General features: G+C 33.3%; 1 protein-coding gene across 1 annotated transcript in view; it reads right to left on the reverse strand.

The window, feature by feature from the left end:
• Positions 1-3,642: 3,642 nt before the first annotated feature.
• The window catches only part of LOC126831982 (ecdysone receptor), a 47,634-nt gene continuing 31,666 nt past the window's right edge, over positions 3,643-19,610 (reverse strand). The window contains exons 7-8 of the mRNA XM_050562666.2: positions 16,875-17,097; positions 3,643-13,015 (exon numbers count right to left, since the gene is read on the reverse strand). Of these exons, the coding sequence (XP_050418623.2) occupies positions 12,744-13,015; positions 16,875-17,097 (495 nt within the window). The 3' untranslated portion in view covers positions 3,643-12,743. The remainder of the gene's footprint in view (positions 13,016-16,874; positions 17,098-19,610) is intronic.

Below are 19,610 nucleotides of genomic sequence, written 5' to 3' on the forward strand. Positions count from 1 at the left end.
TTTCGAGCTGAAGCTAAGCAGAACTAATCAATTTCATTGGTCGGTGCTTTGGGACAAGATAATCTTGATTCTTTCTGGTAGAGAGGGATGAAACTTAGTATACAGTTTGATTGCTCGATACTTTTGAAAAAAATAAATGTGCGATTAATTAATATGTGTCATCTGTTTATTTTCGGATTTCCGCGGGGGACATGAGCCTCACTGTTGGCTTGTTTTTTACACTTTCGATGGCCTACAACAAGTTAAATGAAATTTTCAACTATAAAAAAACGAAACGAAATAGGATCTGTGTTTTAATCAGATTGGTAAAATGAATAAATGAACGTGGGAAGCACCTGTCAATACCCCGCATAGTGTCAGAAATATCGTCTGGCAGGAGAGTCCGTAAATTAGTTCAACATATCTCTAGCTTTTTATGTTTTTTTTTTTAGATTTATATGGCGATAATGGTGATTAATTTCGGTGTAGGAGTTAGTTTGTTGGAATGGCCGAAAGGGTGATAAATGATAGAAAGTGGTTCTAAATTAAATAGCCAAGTGAATGTATTTCGGAGAAATGTATATTGTGTAGATAGTTACCAAGTTTACTTTTGATCAAGAAATATTCACTGGCTATGTGGTCTGATCTAATTTATATAGGCCTACAGTGCTAACTTTAATAAATATATTTGCAATTATGTAACGACAATAGCTGTTATTTTTAATAATAATAATAATAAGTCCATTTATATCGCGCTAATTCCACATATAGTCGTACTCATAGCGCTACAAAAACACATAATCACTCTTGCAAATATTTTTCAAATAAGTATGTTTTCAATCTGGATTTAAAGGAGTCTGATGATGTACTGGATCGAAGATTTTCAGGTAGCGAGTTCCACATATTGGCAGCAACAACACTAAATGAGCGACCTCCAAAGGAGCTTAGTTTATATTTTGGGACGACAAGGTTGTTCTTAATACTTGATTTTAGATTTTTCGATGGCATTTAAGGTACCACCAGTTCTTTCAGATAAGATGCATTTCACAGTATATGCATTGATATGTGAGAAACATCAATTTAAAGTCAATTCTTGCTTGCACTGGAAGCCAGTGATGATAAAATGTTACATACAATTTCTGTAACTATTTACGATACCCCTGAAACGTATTATGCAAGAAGCAAAAAATTCCCCAAGTCCCGGTTGTGAAAAATGAAATAATCCTCCGACTCTGAAAATTATCCCACAACGTGTCACCGTATCGCATCTATGGTTGAGAGGGTATATCGATCTATTACTGGAGGTAAATAATAGGAACATTTTGCGCAATTGAACACACCGGTTAATTAAGTAGTCAACTTTATAGTAAGCAGCAGTACATAACAAATGCCTTTTGATGATTCTAAACATTTTTTACGAATTTCTAAATGGTTATTTAAAATTATAAAGAATCTAGATTAAATGATAGCCAATCAATAATAAATAATGTCATTATATTCATAAATGCATTATAAATAAGTCATAGAAGTTATTATTAATGTCATATCATATCTCTTATTTAACCATTAAATTGTCACATGAATATGTATACTGTGTCATTGTATTCTGTGGCATGCATAAATTACATTTCAGCTTATCAGCTCATTAATCCCAATTAATATTTAAAGACTTATATAAACAGTGAATATAACTGTTATGTTAAATTAATAAATAGTTTTGAAGTATTATTTTGCTAAAATCGGCTGATGAATTTCAAAATTCATTTAATTAAGCTAAAACAGTTTAGTCAAATGTAATTCAGCCCCCACCCCCCACGCTAGCATAAATAATGTTTCAGGAATACAGGCCCCATTTTGAACCTGCTAATGTTGATAGGGGGGTTGGTGGGTGGCTGAATGGTTGGCATGTGCACGTTGGATCATAAGGGTTGTCATTGAGTCAATTGGCATGGTTTCAATTCCCCGTTTGTAAGTGGGTTTTCTCTGGGTCCTTTGGTTTCCTCCCACTGCTAAAGACCCCTATGCACAAGCATATTATTGAAATAAAATTGAATTATCCGTTAGTCTTGAGATGAGAGAGAGAAATGGGGTTTAACGTCCACTCGACACAAACTAGGTCATTTCGGGACTAACGTATGGTTCAATTTTATTTCAATAATTCGCTTGCACGTAGGGGTCTTTAGCAGTGGGAGGAAACCAGAGGACCCAGAGAAAACCCACGAGGTGTCCTGAGATGACCTGGTTGGTGTCGACTGGACATTAAACCCCATTTCTCTTTCTTACTCGCTATGCTGACAGCCCTTTCCCCCATTATGAATTTCATTTCGACAGGCATGCTTTTATAATTAATATTCAGCATTTCCACTATAATTTAACCCAGAACATCTAGTGGAGGAAAACAATGATTGAATATTCTTCCTCAAGTCGAAGCCGGGTTATTGTGTCCGAATGTCTTGACTAATCAAATCGCTTATCTCTGCTTAACCAAAGTAGAAAATGCTCATTATTTAACTGAAGTCAATGTATTGAAGCATAGCCAGTCGAACATTGAAGCTAGACCACAATTAAGCCTGCCAAACCCGAGGTGTAACACTATCCCTCCTTAACATTGTTTTGGCCACTAATCGTCTAGGTATGTATACTGTTGCAGCTCTCCACTCTTGGACGTCACATTTTTGCAATCATTGACTTAAATATGCCCAATGATGCAAAAGAATTAGCCAGATATGGATCTGTAAATAGGAATTGACATATATTTTATGGTTCGACAGTGGGCCTTGACTGTAGATGCATCACAGATACAATGACAAAACATATTGTTTTAAATCATAAAGTTTGAAAACAAATTAATTCTGTTTTAAATAAACATGTAATCTAACATAACTTTTAGATAAGACTTATCATATTCCTATAACATAATAACTTGATATGACATCAATCCCTAATTATATTACACTATACACCTCAACTAACGAACACCTACATTTTGTACACCAAGACTGAACATTCTATCTTAATTAAAAGCAGAGTTATTGTGTCTCAAAAAGTACGAGGATAGACAAAGAGAACAACCGATGAACCCAGTTTCATAGTCCTCTGCTATAGGACAAAAATCCTAAACCAAACTGGTACATTCTAGTCACTAGTCCAACCTCATGACACACAGAGATCATTGTGTCAAATCACCCCTAAAATGGAAAAAAAAATATGCCACAATCCCATGCTTGTTTTGCATGAAAAACGTATGCAGAGTTATAATCATTTGAATATTGGCAGCCATGTCCATTATTGCCGAAATCTCCAAAATTGAATGAGCCATATCTCTGGAATTATTCAACTGATCAGCAATTTCAGAGAGAGAGAGAGAGAGAGAGAAATGAGGTTTGTCCGCTGGACACAAACTAGGTCATTTCGGGACTAACACATGGGTCAATTTTATTTCAATCATTCGCTTGCACGTAGGGGTCTTTAGCAGTGGGAGGGACCGGAGAAGACCCACAAAGTTAGACAGGCGACCCTACTCCTTGTCACGTACCACCGGGGAATACACTTTCAGATAAAATCAAATGAGGTACATTTTGCCTCATTGGAGGATGACCCACAGTCACCTTGAGACACATCAACACAAGATATTTAGAGAGATATCAAATCAAACAAACAGTAGACATTTTAAAATATTTATTGATCATATATGTACAAGTTAAATACTTATCTCTTAGCTAATGAGGCTAATAGATTCTTATTTTATACTTCATTACAATTAAATTTTTATATAAAATGAAAGCCAATCACACTCAAGACAGTTTTCAATGAACACTTTTCAAGGAGCTTAACACATTAAAAGTTATAACCAACAAAGCATAAAGTATTCTAATAGATAAGTAGTGATAAAAAATGAAAAATGTTGTTAGCAAAACTATTTGAGTGTAGAATAAAAAGTAGTTAAAACAAAAAAAATGTCGACCTTTTTCGAAACACAAGTCGTCTGAATAAAATCTTTCGCATTATAAAATTTAACTATATAAAAAAATATATATTATAGTCAGGAACAACCTGTTAAGATGTTGAATTTTTTTAAATTATGAGGTTCAAAAACCAAATCTCTGCTATGGACAATAAGTTTAAAATCATATTTGAATAGGTCACCCCTTATTATTTCAAAACCAAATCTCTATTATAGATAATTCGTTTCAAATCATATTTTGATAGGTCACCCCTTATTAATGTGTATTGTGTTGAAATAATAAGTAATTGAAATGATAAGACTACACAGAAGACTTATACAGTTAATACTGACCAATGTGAGTTCATTTCACATTTATGCATTAGCTGAATTTCAATTCATTTAAGGACTGTCACAAAATTTCAACACATAAATCTAAAATGTATAACCTGTGAATAGATCTTGAAAACCCTCACTTACCCAATCTTAACCAACGGAGTAAGAAAATAATGGCATATTTCTAATCATGATTAAATAATAACCGTCATTTAGTTGATCATTTTCTATATGGGATGTCATTAACCCACCCACCCATTTCTAAGGGTTATTTATTTGGAAGCAAGTGTTGAAATTTTGCAGCGGTCTCTTAGTATTGACAGAACTGTTATTTCTTCTACACAAGTAGTATCTTGGAGTAGTCATCAAGACTAACTGGTATAATCTTAGTTTTTCAACTCTATCAACATGATGTAAAGATAATCATGAAAATCATCGAAAAGTAACATAAAACCAAAATACAAACCAAATAAAACAGTCTTAATTCTAAAACAATAGTAACAAAATATGTTTAATAAATGAATTTCTTTCCTATGTATACACTTCCCAGATACATGTGTTTTCTTGCAGGGACCTGATTACCCTTTGCAGACTTAGATTATTTATTTCTTTTTCACTCCTAAAAAGCTCATTTCAGTACAGGGACAATTAGGCATCTTCCCTGCCTAAAGGATTTTGGAAAGGATGAGTTAGCACTATCGTATAACATATATATATATAAATACAAAATGTACAACAATCATTATTAGCTATAAGAGTCTTCCAAATCAATGAAAAGTGGTGTAAGTAAGGTGGTATGTAAACTGTCTTATAAACATCTTACTATTCTATATTGACTACATGCAAAGGATAGTCATTTATTTAGGACTTGTGGTGAAAAAACTACAAATTTGAGTAAAAAAATTTGTAGTTGTCAGAAAACATACCATTATCCTGATACTATGTGATCACATGATCCAATCAAACAGAAGGCAAAAATTATGCCGCTATTAAACCCAATACACTGCCTTTTGATAAAAGAAATATACATGGTTCACAAATGATTGATGAGACTTTTAACTATTCAAATAGTGGTTAGGTACGTTAATTCGATATGTACAAAATAAAGAAATAATTTATAAATTTACATGTCAACAATAACAATATTAGTTTTAGCTAAATTCCTAGAAACAGATAAGATATATAAACTAAATACAATTTTTAAGCGCTATTGATTGATTTCTTTAGTAAAGAAGCCAATACAACTAAATCAATTAAATTTGACCAAACAATTTTTAAGCGCTATTGATTGATTTCTTTAGTAAAGAAGCCAATACAACTAAATCAATTAAATTTGACCAAACCCTACAAATTTGTCATTTGGAATGTAGATTCCGTTTTTTTGCCATTTGAATAAATACATGTCCGCCTCTGCCAACTGCTTTATCGTTTGTGTCATACTACAATATTTAGAGTGCACAATATTTCAGGATCAGGGTCAATAAGTCAGGAATATATTAAGCAAAACAGTTCTAAATTACAAGGAATCATATTCTTTCGTAAATTTTGTGAAAATTTGTCTACAACACAATGCTATGGAGTAAGTACCTGGTAGTGTCTGGTGATAAAACTCACGACCAACGTCATCTTCACACAGTTAAGTCTTTAAGACAGCATAAAAGCGAGCGCATCTTGCATACTCAGGCATGTAGCTTTTTGTAGTGTATACAAGAATTGAATATAGATATTATTATAAAATTAAATGATTTTTAGATCAATATACTTTTGTTTTGATTCTGACATTCTGTTTTTCAGTTCATCTCTTGAAGCAATATTGTCCTCCATCAGAATGAGTCCAACTACTTTAAGTAAAAACATGTTGTTTTTTTTCTTTCAAATTTGTAAATGGCAAAAAACGCAACATCAGTGCATTTTTGTTTTTTGTATTTTATGTGTCAAAAAATGGTAACCGAATATATTCCCAGAAACAAATTTGTGATAGACAAAACCCTTACTTGTACATGTGGACGGACAAACAGATGGTCAAGACAACAATACAACCACATTTCCAAGCTTTTAAAATGTATTTAACAGATATATATATATATAAGAATATCCTACACTATATATTCTAAGATGCCATCCATTCATTTCATAATTTTGCCATTTATAACGTCTGCCACAATATACATATGCAGGAATTATATTAATGTTATATGTATAATGATTATGACCATCCCAATTTAACATAAGTGTGCAAATATCTAAATTAATTTGATCACTACAAAGCTGTTTCCAGGAAAAAGATGAATTCTTTACTGAAAGACTTGTTCCTGAACCAAATCTCATAGACCAATAACAAGGGTAATCAAGACTAAATACATATAGTAAACCTAATCACCTAATCTAGCGGTTGTTACCATTGGAAACCGTACTGAAGTTCGGCGTAAAACATATACAGAGAGAGCAGGATAGCCAATTTTAACTTAAAATTTAAAAGTAAGACAGATCAGCAGTTAATGTCACACTATTGTACGTCAAAGTCCAATTGTATGCATATCGTTTTAATAGTGTTGAATCACAACCACTTAAGCACTTTCATCCCCTACAAATCTTTTAAAAACATCACTTAAAATAGCTGCCAACATAGCTTTTTGATTTCTCGAACATTCACTAGCATTTGTTGAATTCTTTTGCATTTTAGAAGACAATTAAAATGCAAAACTGCTTCTAAGATTTGTCAAGAAATAAATCTAAATAACACAACAATGTACAGCATGAAATAACAAATTAAACTTTACATCTTCCTTGTTACACACAGATGAAATATATATGTACGTTACAGGTTACCATATTTGTAGTGAACCTTAAAAATTACACATACATGTACATTTACTGTATAAAACATCTATGTAACAAAAAACAAAATGAAAGTTAATCCCTTTAATTCTTTGGCTTCGAACTACTGTCTTGTTAATGCTACTGCTTGAAAAAATATTGCCCGACAGTGATAGAAAAAGACCCTGATATACAACCCTTTAGTTTAAACAACTTTACATTTGACTTAAGTGAAATACCTGTCGTATTAAATTGGAAAAATTATCAGTACACAAAGCAATAAACATACCTATGTATTAATTATAAAACCTGAATTATTGGGTGTATGATATTCATAATATTGTCAGTGATCACATTCAATTCATAAAGAAATTAAAAGTACTCATATGGTTTAACCATTAAGATATGTTCCCTGGGAGCACAATTAGGCCCACAATAAATTAAACATTTGTCAACCACTCATGGCCCAGTATGTGTGCTACATGGCTGCTAAGTTACAATTTGTAGCTTGTCCACAAATATATTTTACCGAAAATTTGAACATGCTTTCTGTCAAAGAAATATATATTTCTAAATCATATGACTAGACATAAATTTCATGGAACATCTTCACATGTTAAATAATATATAAAATACTAGAGTTAACTGTTGTGTATGTTTCAGACGAGGTAAGTTTCAGACGAGGTAAACTTTGCATACTATTAAGGGGTATTAAGCTTTGAGATTATTCAAAAGATAATCCGGTAAAACTTAAAGATACATTATGTAAGATTTAGATAAAGAGCTGGCTGTTATTGCTATAATAGTTCAAAAATCGATAATGCAAAATGAATACATTGAAAATTTCTTTCAAAATATTTTATTCGGAGCCAAGTTATCACTGTTTGTATTTTCACAAGTTATGTGCATTGGTTGATTGTTATTGTAACCACGGTACTGGTATATTCAAGACTTAGCCGTCCTTCCCATTTTAAAATTAAATCATCTAATCTAGTTAAAATATCAAGAATCCATTGACATCGAGAGTTGATTATGGTCTTGTCATGTTAATAAATGTCTAATTAATAATTTATATAACATTTAAGGCTTAAAGAAAGACCGGCAATAGGCAGATTTAGCTCTTGAATAATGTATCATTAAGAGAAAGAAACCAAGCAAATAATATGTAGTACTAGTTGTGAAAAGTGAACACACAGCTTGAAGAACAGTCTGATAAGCGATTGATAACAGTGTCATTTGATGATTTAATATATTATATAATGTACATGAACACAGTGTAAAGGTCAAAGTTCAAATGACTGGGTCAATATTTATATGAGAAATGACATTGATACAACATATGTCTTTATTTATTGCTTAAATGTATTATATTATATAATTAATATGAATAATGTGTGACCTTATTACATCCTATTCCTTAATTAAATCTAAATATTAGAAGACATCAGTAATTATAGAAGCCATAATTTTTAGATTAAAATGTTTCAAAACATAATTATTCTAAATTACGATTTACATGTTTAAATGTTCAAATCAAAAACAATTAAGATATTATTTAAAAACAATGTTTAGTAGCACATACAGGTTACATTTTCAAGTGTTATAAAACATCATCAAACAAAATGTGATTTGAATGTGTTACAAACTTTATTTTAATAAAAAAGAAGTACTAAATAGTTATATACCTTGTGTGATTTTTTTTTGAGTGTGAATAGTTAAAAATACTTATAGATGTTAATTAAGGAATTGATGTTTAATTATATAGAGCTATGGGCAGACGAGCGTAGATTTTCACCTATTGCAGCAATTTTTTCATGGCTGATCATGAGCGGCCACATGTAGCGGTCGTTTCAAGAGCGTACACCACTCTGCGAGTAAGTTACGTTGATCATGTGACTTGTACGAAATGGCAAATCGTTGAAAACTTAAGATTTCTGTGGTAGCTGTTATGTATTTGCTTCTAAAACTCTGGAATCGTGACGTCACACATGCAAGGGCTTTTCTGACGAAAGAATCACCAATTCTTCTTCTTTCGTCAGTCTCCACGCTTTGGCAGTGGAGCTAGCCATTTTGAGATCATGTGATATCAATGATGTCTCTGATTGGCTTACAAAAATGGTTCACTTGACAATATAAGCTGTACACGGGCAGACGAGCGGATATGCAAGCGAATCGATCGCCAGCATAAAATATCTCTAACATGCTAGATGAGGACGATCTGTCGGGTGAATGGTTCGCCGAGCAGAATCCTTGTCACAGTGAACAGACAATTTGTTCGGGTGATTTTAAAAATTGTCGCAATCGGGTGAAAAAAATATGTATGTCTGCCCTAGAATGTAGCTTCATCGAATGATCATTTTCCTTGATATTCTAAAGTGTCCCAGTTTTTATGGTTCAAAATATACAAGGTGTCTTTTAGATTCTTTCTCTTTGAACACTCATGTTTGATTTACTTTAATCATATATTTACTGATGTCTTTTAACACAATATTTACTCAAGTAAAGAATAAAAATCGGACTAAAATCTACTTATTTTCCTAGTAATGATAATCAATTATAAACAAAAGTGTTTATTTTCTACACAGAAACTACAAAAGCATGCTTTAGTAGTAAGAATAATTAGCTTAGCAGAGCAAACCTGGTTATTTTAAGTAATGATGACTGTTTAACAGAGTGAATACGGTAGCTGCTTTGAGTTCATGACATAATAATATTAACAATTATATGATGACAGGACAAACATCATATAATGACCGTAGGCTAATCTTGACCTTTAGGACAGACAGTTGCAAGAGCCAACAGTCTACATGTATCTAAGTAATACTAGGATTTTATTTCTTTGACAAAGATTTTCAAATAACTGAACCTTAACATTAAATGTACATTGATGACTTTGTATAACCTGGAAATCGAAGACGTTAATGTATCGTTGTTCTAGGTTTGAGTGTAATGGCCTCAAGGCATGAACTCTATATCAGAAGACGTACCTCTGTTTTATTGGCAAAGGACATTATTTTTTATAAAACAAGGTTGTTTGTGATCATAAATGTCATAGACACATATCTTACAGGCAGTTTATATGTGAACTGTTGATTGAAGCACAACACGGGTTTAATTACGTATTAATCCTTATATCTATTTCTATAAGCTTGTAAATGTATAAAGCAGTCTACAGATATCTGTTATAAAACTACTGCCTGAGCCATACTAAAAAATAAATTGTTTTTGTCACTACGAATAAACTACTTAATTATGGCTTTTTAAAAGTTTACCCCTTTCTAAAAACTTTATTATTTATCATATTTCCCTCTCAATTTGTAAAATTCAATTCAAACTGACATCTAATTTCGAAATTGTTATCTTCTCCGTCCACCACAAATAAAGCTTGTTTTTTAATCCTGAAGCAATGGTTATGAACATTTAATGATAATGCTTGTTACCATGGCTTTAGGAATATAATAATCTTCTGAATTTCAAATTATAAGAACCATTCTCGATATATATATATAATTGCTTACAAATCTGAAACAAGTCACACATGTACCACTGCATCACAGTCAAAACAATTTAAAGCGTAAACTCACACCACACATCCCAACATACAACTTGAGCTCAACAAAGATGCAAGATAATTTAATCACTGTTAAAAAATAATCATATGAAATCTGTAACTTTTCTAGAAATCATAGTTTGTTGGTGAAAAAATCAACCTAAAACAAAATATGCCCATAGAACAGATTTTACTTTGAAATTTTGCTCTACATGTATATAAATGCAATAATTATTATTATATTTAGCAGTCAATATCTACAAATTTACAACAGTCTAACTAATATGTTATATACACTCTTAGAAAACTATTGGCTCTATCATCAACTTGGTGGGCAATCACACCAAAATTACACAAATGAGAAGAGTAACCAATGGTTTTCTGACAGTGTCATCTACTAGTAGTCTATTTTTCTAGGAACCGGGATGAGACTGGCTAACTTTATGTAAAGCTCACATATAATAATTAATTAACCTTATATTACACAAAAGGCAACTTCATTAAAGAAGGAAAATATTATTGCTATTCACAATCATCCTGTACAGAATACTTAATATCATATTCACAAGTTCATATCTATTTACATTATCAACTTTTAGTTAATAATGATTAAGATTTTGTTAAAAATATACTTCTTTGAGAATTACTTTCATATCTGCTTATATCCTCTTAAATTTACTTTTATTTTATATGAATTAGGAAAAAATAAAATTATGCCCTTTGAACTAAAAGATGTTATTCTATAATTTTTACCACTGCCATTTGTGTCGTCTTCTACGGTACATCAATATGGTATTGTCCATGTAATGTGTAACCCTGACTGACCCAGACCAGTAGCAATATCATAGAAAAATGATGACTTCTTTTTGTCAACTGTTTTGAATTCTGTGACATGGTTTTACATGAGTGTCCTATCCTGGAAACTTTTTACTTTCTTTGTTTTGGACAAGTAAAACTTTTATCTTTACTAATTAGACTACACAAAAAGAACTGAAAATTCTTGCTGTGAAAATATAGGATCCTAATATCCAATATTTAAGGCACAATTAACATTGGTTTTGGGTGCCATTTTGTAATGAACAAATAAAAACATATCCTACAACACAATGTGGAAGTAATGAGTAAAGGCGGAGTCACAAATGACAAAATAATGATAAAAAAAACCCTGTAGAATGCACTAAGCCGGTGTAAACGACTGCAGTTCAATTTGAACTGTTCACATACTTCAACAAACATAATTGATTAAAAATTACAATATTTTTTTTTCTTCCAAAATTGAACATAAATCACTTTTCATTACACACATTCATATTACATTAATATGTGCTTTTAGAAACATTTTCATCTATTTCAAGGTAAAGGTGTTTTAGTTCTAGTACTGTTTTTTTTTTTGTGAATATTAATAGGTATCGGAGCTCCACTTCTCCTGTCGGATGAAAGTTCCTTTTTTCTAATTTTTAAACCTTTTTAAAACTTAACGTCACACAATGGCTACTTAAATCTTTTGTAATATTTTAACCAGATTTTGGAAGCAGAAATTTTTATATACCTGTTCTTTTTTATCAATTTCATAAAAATTAGTTGAAAAATGCCCATTAAGATGAAATCAAAACATACACTGTATAAAGAAAATGAACTTGTCTATATTCCTTTTGGCCATGATATCAAGATGGTGTGAGTCCATTAATGACTCCATTATATACAATCAATCACTGATATATTAACAATTATATACAATTTGACAAAAATTACCTGGACCAATTATAATTACATAACAATAACAGCTTCTGTCCACCAAAATCAAAACAAAAATGTTATATTCTTAATATTTCTACGCTATAAAACTTTATTTTACTCAACTTAAGATTTACTCAAATTTTCAAACCATTCTAGGTCTAAAATGCACTTTACCTGTGGAATAAAAACAACCATTAAATTTGAGTTGAGCAAAATAAAAGTTTTTGGCTCCAGGCCCAGTTATTTTTTTTTATATGTTTACTACACTTTGGAAGTGATTTGATCACTCCGTAACATAATAAATTCCTTGAGCATATCCAACCTTTTGTCATGTTCATATCACTTTATTCCACAATTTAGAATTATTCCCTTGTCATTAAGTTATGTTCCCTCAGGAGGATCCATATAGATGTCTTTTACCTCTTTGTATTCACCGGCATTTATAGAACCCGAGGCAAGAGGTGCCTGTTCCAGTTCTAAAATAGTTTTTGAATGTTCAGCACTTATTGAACGTAAATCTGGAAGGCGACTCAGAAGTTTTCCAAATGAACACACACCTTTATGTCGTTTGAAATGTTCATACGATTCTAAAGCACGGACATAGCGAAACTGCACCTCTTCTAATTTATCCTTTTCTATGATACCGGGACGTTCTGAAAATAAACAAACACATACAGTTTTTTTATTTCTACATATAATATAACATATTTTTCAGGGCATAAGTCAATATATACTTTTTTCAGCAGAAGTCAGGTTTTTGACTTTTTTCAGCAGAAGTCAGGTTTTTGACTTGTAACCCCATCCCCCATCGACTAATATATGGATGAAGGTAAAACAAAATTTGTTCTCCCTGTAACTAGCTCCGACAGGGTAAATGAAGGTGTGCATACATCAAACAGTGTGCTACAAAGGAAATTATGCCCGGACAGCGGCATTACTCTTTTGAATTCCAACTGCCATGGGATCTTTAACGTGCACATCAATGTGAAGATGGGACCTTGGTTTGTCGTACCATCCAAACAACCAGGGCTCTATAAAAGTTGAGTGTGCCTGCGCACACACTTGAAAATGTGCCTGCAGGGTCATACTGAAACACAGGGATGTAGCCATGATTTGGTGAGTGGTGTATAAATATATCTGGCAAGCGGAGCGAGGCAAAAAAATATTTGGGAGGGGGGCGTGGTCTTTTATGAAAATTAAACCCTTCTTGGTGTATTTTCAGAGCATCTGCTGCCTTTTGTATTTGGTTCAGTGCAAATCAAATTTCCATTTATATATTCAAATTTTACCAAATTCACTTAATTTTCATCAATGATACAGGGATCTAAAAACTTTTTGACACCACCCGACCGAGCATAAAATTGTCCCGCCCCACTCTAGCTGTTTCTCTGGATATGAGGACCTTTCGGTATTTGTTGTTTTGTTGGGGTTTTTTTTTTTTCAAATATTACTTTGAGATTAAAAATTAAAACGATTCTTAAAACGGTGTTTGTGTTTTATTTGAGTACAACGAATTATGACAACAGGTAGATATTGATAATTAAAACACGTTGTATTATTTGACTTGTTTGTAAAGTTGTTGTACGTGTCTCACGAATATTATTTATTATTACGGTGGAATGAGAATCAGGTCAGGCAGAAACTGAGAAAGCTCTCATCGTTCTCCTAGTCCTACTCTCGGGCCTTGGCAAATCCACGGTCAACACAGGTAAGAAACAAGCCAACAGTGAGGCTGATGTCCCCCGCCGAAATTGTAAAATAAATAGATGACACATATTAATTAATCGCACATTTATTTTTTTCACTAAGTTTCATCACTCTCTATCAGATAGAATCAAGATTATCTTGTCCCAAACCATCGACAAATGAAATCGATTAGCTCTGCTTAGCTTCAGCTCGAAATGTTAATTATTGAACTCAGTCAAGACATTCACCTAATGAACATCTACATATACATCAAGTTTAAACATTCACCTAATAGACACCTATGCCAAGTTTGAACATTCTACCTCAATTAGAAGGAGAGTTATTGTGTTCCAAAGTTTCTACCAATCAAATTGCTTATCACTCTGCTTACCCTCAGCAAAAAATGTTCATTATCGAACTTAGTAAAGGTATTCATATAATAAATCTATACACCAAGTTTCATCAATCTCACTTAATTAGAACTAAAGTTATCGTGTCCCAAAGCATCAACCAATCAAATTGCTTATCTCTGCTTACCCTAAGCGGAAAATGCTCATCTTCGAACTCCATCAAGGCATTGACCTAATCAACACATACACCAAGTTTGAACATTCTAGCTCAATTAGGAAGAGAGTTATCGTGCCCCAAAGTATCAACCAATCAAATTGCTTATCTCTGCTTACCCTAAGCGGAAAATGCTCATCTTCGAACTCCATCAAGGCATTGACCTAATAAACACATACACCAAGTTTGAACATTCTAGCTCAATTAAAAGTTATCGTGTCCCAAAGCATCAACCAATCAAATTGCTTATCTCTGCTTACCCTAAGCGGAAAATGCTCATCTTCGAACTCCATCAAGGCATTGACCTAATCAACACATACACCAAGTTTGAACATTCTAGCCCAATTAGGAAGAGAGTTATCGTGTCCCAAAGCATCAACCAATCAAATTGCTTATCTCTGCTTACCCTAAGCGGAAAATGCTCATCTTCGAACTCCATCAAGGCATTGACCTAATAAACACATACACCAAGTTTGAACATTCTAGCTCAATTAGGAAGAGAGTTATTGTGTCCCAAAAAGTGTGACGGACGGACGGACGGACAGACGGACGAACCCATTTTAATAGTCCCCTGCTTTCTTCGAAAGGCGGGGGACAATAAAATAACAAACATCATGAAAATTTGCAGGCACGTGTTGGACAATTACGACATTCAAACCTGAATATACCTAGGCCTAAACATCTTCTAAGTATAAATAATCAAAATACCAATACATCTTTCTTTAAACTAATTTGGGATGATAGGGTCTACTACGGCACACAAAAATAAATTATGCCGTGACAGACATGGTTTGCGTACGTCTGCTTTTAGTTTAACTTTTACCATGGCTTTGCCGTTTAAATGCCGCGGTAAATTTCGAGCGTCGAGTTTGTGTACAGAGAAGGACGAAGGGGTTTAAATACGACTGGGCGGCTTTCTTCGATTTTTTCTTGTGCTGGGCGGCAAAAAATAGTGCCCGGCGTGGCTACATCTTTCACAATGTGCCTGCAAAAAAATTTTTTAAAGCAAATGTGCCTGCGCACGCCGTGCGCATGTGCGCGGAAATATCGATGCCTGCAAACGACTATACGTTGTCACTTGCCAAACCCTCTGTCCTGCACCACTGACAAGGAGGAACCATGCCGTAAAATCCTGATCAACTTTCTCGACCAATGCAGGGATCGAACACAGGACCTCCATGTTAGCGAGCCAAAATCTCACCCACCGTCATCGATTCGAATTATCTATGGACAGAGGACAGAAAAACTGTTAAATAAGATGATAAAACTTATACTCCACAATGACTTATAATTTATACCCTGTAAATTATGTTAATTATGAATTTATAGGGCACCTCTACTACAACAAATGATCAGAGGGTGTGTCAAAAAATGATCCATTTTAGATATGATTATAATGGAGGCGAGAATAAAATCTTGACGACTGATGTAACTATCGTGTAATCAAATAATTTATAGTTGAAGAATTTGTGATACTAATTATGGATAATTATTTATATATCATATAGCCTGTAATTAATATTACAGTGCTCAGAAAATGGATATGGTGTGGTGTGGATTTTATTCTTCAGATGTTAATATATCTGACAGGAATTAATCAAGCAATTATCACCCAAATTGATTAAGTAAGTGATTAATGATTAAGATATATTATGTGGTGATAAATATATAAACTGTCCGGTAGGAAAGTACAATGTTTCAAAAAGATGCAAGTAAAACTTGTTGGCCGAATGGAGTTGATACAAGAGAAAATTAAAGAGAAACGGACACAGTAAATGTATCTCACCTTTCGGTATTTATTGACCGTTTGGGAAAGGGTTTCCCCCTGAGTTTTGATTACATGTCTCCGTTTATATCAATATGAATGTATTCGACTTTAGGCTTCAAATTAATGTCGTTTTACAAAAGCCTGTGATTTGGTTAACTTAAGTAGTGTTACGCTGGTTTGAACACTGCCACCATTTTTATTTTGAAAAACCTGTGTCTGGAAATCAGTCTTTTTCTACTCAGCCATATCAGTCAGTCTTCTACCAATTGGAATCCAAGAAATTTCCATTTTGGACTAAAAATACATCCACAGATAACCAGATTGAGAAATTCTCACCTAAAGTACAGTGTTCTATGCGTAGCTCTTACTTTGAAATTTAAGCACCAAGTTTAGAAGCAGGTATTAGACAAGCAATCGCGAAACTTTAAAAGTACTGAATACAAAATGGCTAAACTACAACTGCAGATAATACTTTTAATACTCTCATATTTTACCTGAAAATATAGAAATGGCTGTCAGTAGACTATATTCAGCATTATCTGTCTGCATGAGAGCCATATTGTGACAAAACTGGTAGGTTAATTCGGCATAGTGTCCCATTCCTGTGGCTTTCATGTTTTCTAGGGTACAAGGTACTCCATTAGCGAACACAATACACTGTGTTTCTAAATCATAACATCGTGCAGCTCTGATTGCCATAACTTCACTAGAAGCTGCCTGTAATACAAAATTACATCATGGAAATATATCATTTCTTGACCAAAATAAAGAGAAATATTGCCCAAAAAAATCTCATGGTACTATGTTTTTTCAATAATTCACTTGCGCATAGGTCTTTACCAGTGATAGGAAACTGTAGGATTCCAGGAAAAAAAAACCCAAAACAAGGTTGGACAAGAGATCCTACTACTACAAGCGTGGGACCGAACCCCCCCCCCCCCAACTTGATTCAATGAAAGAACTTATGATCTAAAATGCACTCTTTAGTCCAATCAAGCTATGTAAACACAATATACTTAAGAACAACCAGTGAAAAACTATCAAGTTTAGCTTACTGAATTATTTTGAATACAGCTCTTTGCCTATTACACCAGAGTTTAATTGGGGAAGGCCACAATAGATTGTCTTTAGTTACTGACCATCTATTGCAGTGATACAGAATTTATAAGATTCATCAGTATTGACATTTTTTGGTTCAGTTGATGCCCATGCAAAATGGGAGTTTTCATACGGTGAGTGTGAAAGCCCAGTCCAGACTGAATAACATTTATTGACGTCTAACAAAACATATGCTTTAGACCTTTTTTAAGTTTTCCCGCAAATGGTCAACATTTGTTCATAAAATACCGACGTTGATGTCACACGATTGGCCCAAACATAACGAGGTAACGAAATGACGACAGACATTTTTGTACCATGTGATCTTTAGCGAAATACTGATTGGATTTCTGTATAAAATGTTTCTCTTTTTTGTTGAAATTCAATGGAGACGAGACTAACATGGACATTTGTTGGTCAAACAATGTTTTGAACTCGCGAACATTGGTCGGCCAGCAAATGCCTGTGTTGAAATTCAACGCACACCGGCAAACTTTTGGTCAAAAAACATTGTTTGGCCAACAAATGTTAGCCTGTCTGTGGTGGGGGTCTTTAGCAGTGGGGAGAAACCACTTTAGAGTACATGTGCACTGTGCAGTACCTAAGGCCTGAAATTGATACAGAAATGAAGATTTTAAAATCTTGACGTTAATAATAAAATCTGGCATGTAAACTTTTGAACTCTTGTCTTGAAAGTGTACATAATTCAAGGTTAATCACAAAGCATACTTAATCAACGGTGATTAATTAGATGTTACAATATCAGAAATCTCTTTGATAACAACATTATAAAGTAATACAAATGGACCTATCATTTCTGATGTTTAGCAGGTCTTTATATCCCATTTCTTATTGATTATATATACAGTAGAATCTGTATTAAGCAGCCACTCACAGGAATTTTCATGACTGACCACTTAACAGGAGTGACCTCTTAATAAAATCTCAGTGGTTGTTAGTGCTGAGGTCAAGTAAATTTTACGCTTGGATACATTTTGAGCAAACATCAATACTTGCATCGGTAAATTTGGCTGTCGCTGAAACTTGCTTTGAACGAAAATTCTTTAACTGAAATCTCTGTTGTAAACGTGTTATTTTGTACCTACATTGATACTACTACATGTATCTACCATCGTGATGTACTCGATAATATTTATCTATTTTGGTAAAGAAAATCCTTGAAGTAATTTTATTTTATCAAAAAGGCACATGCCCCAAAACAATGCTAAATTTGTCAACGATTTTCAGAGGGCGTAACTCTGTATGTAATATAGGAGGCGCTAAAACTTTTGTTTAGAAACGAAGTGGCAATGGACAATAGATATTAGATCATTGTGACAAAACTCGGCTTTGTCAGTACTTATAGTTTATTCAATCAATATACAAGCGGTTGCCATGCAAGATACGCCCACATTTTGCAAGAGATGGACAGAGAACAAGCTCAAAAAAGAAGTGATTTTTCGTACAATCAAGGGCCATAATTCAGGAAGTTACAATCCGATACGCATGAATATTGAAAGGAACCAAGATCTTTGGGTTATAAAAATGCATTTCAAGTTTCATCAAAATCGGATCAAAATTGTGTCCTCTCTCTAGAGGGTCCAAAACCTTGATATACCACATGTACAATATTTGCGGATGATGGGCAGCCATTTTGTCCAGTAGTTTTGGTCCGATTTGTACGAAATTCAGACTCAACCATCATAAGGGTGTAACAGTGATATATTCAAACGTTTTTTTTAAATCGGATAAAAATTGTGACATCTAGAGGGATCACATCCTAAAAACGCGACTTTTCATACAATCAAGGGCCATAATTCAGGAAGTTATGATCCAATATGTGCGAATATCGAAAGGAACCAAGATCTTTGGGTTATAAATATGTATTTCAAGTTTCATCAAAATCGGATCAAAATTGTGACCTCTATAGGGTCCACAACCTTGATATACCATATTTTTACGCAATTTGAGAACGAACGATGGCCATTTTGTCTGTCAATTTTGGGCCGATTTTCACGAAATTCGAACTCAGCCGTCCTTAGGCTGTAACGGTGATAAAATAATACTTTTTTTTAAATCGGATAAAAATTATGACCTCTATAGGGTCCACAAGCTAAAAACGCGATTTTTTG

Source organism: Patella vulgata, chromosome 9 (assembly GCF_932274485.2).
Source record: "Patella vulgata chromosome 9, xgPatVulg1.2, whole genome shotgun sequence".
NCBI lineage: Eukaryota > Metazoa > Mollusca > Gastropoda > Patellidae > Patella > Patella vulgata.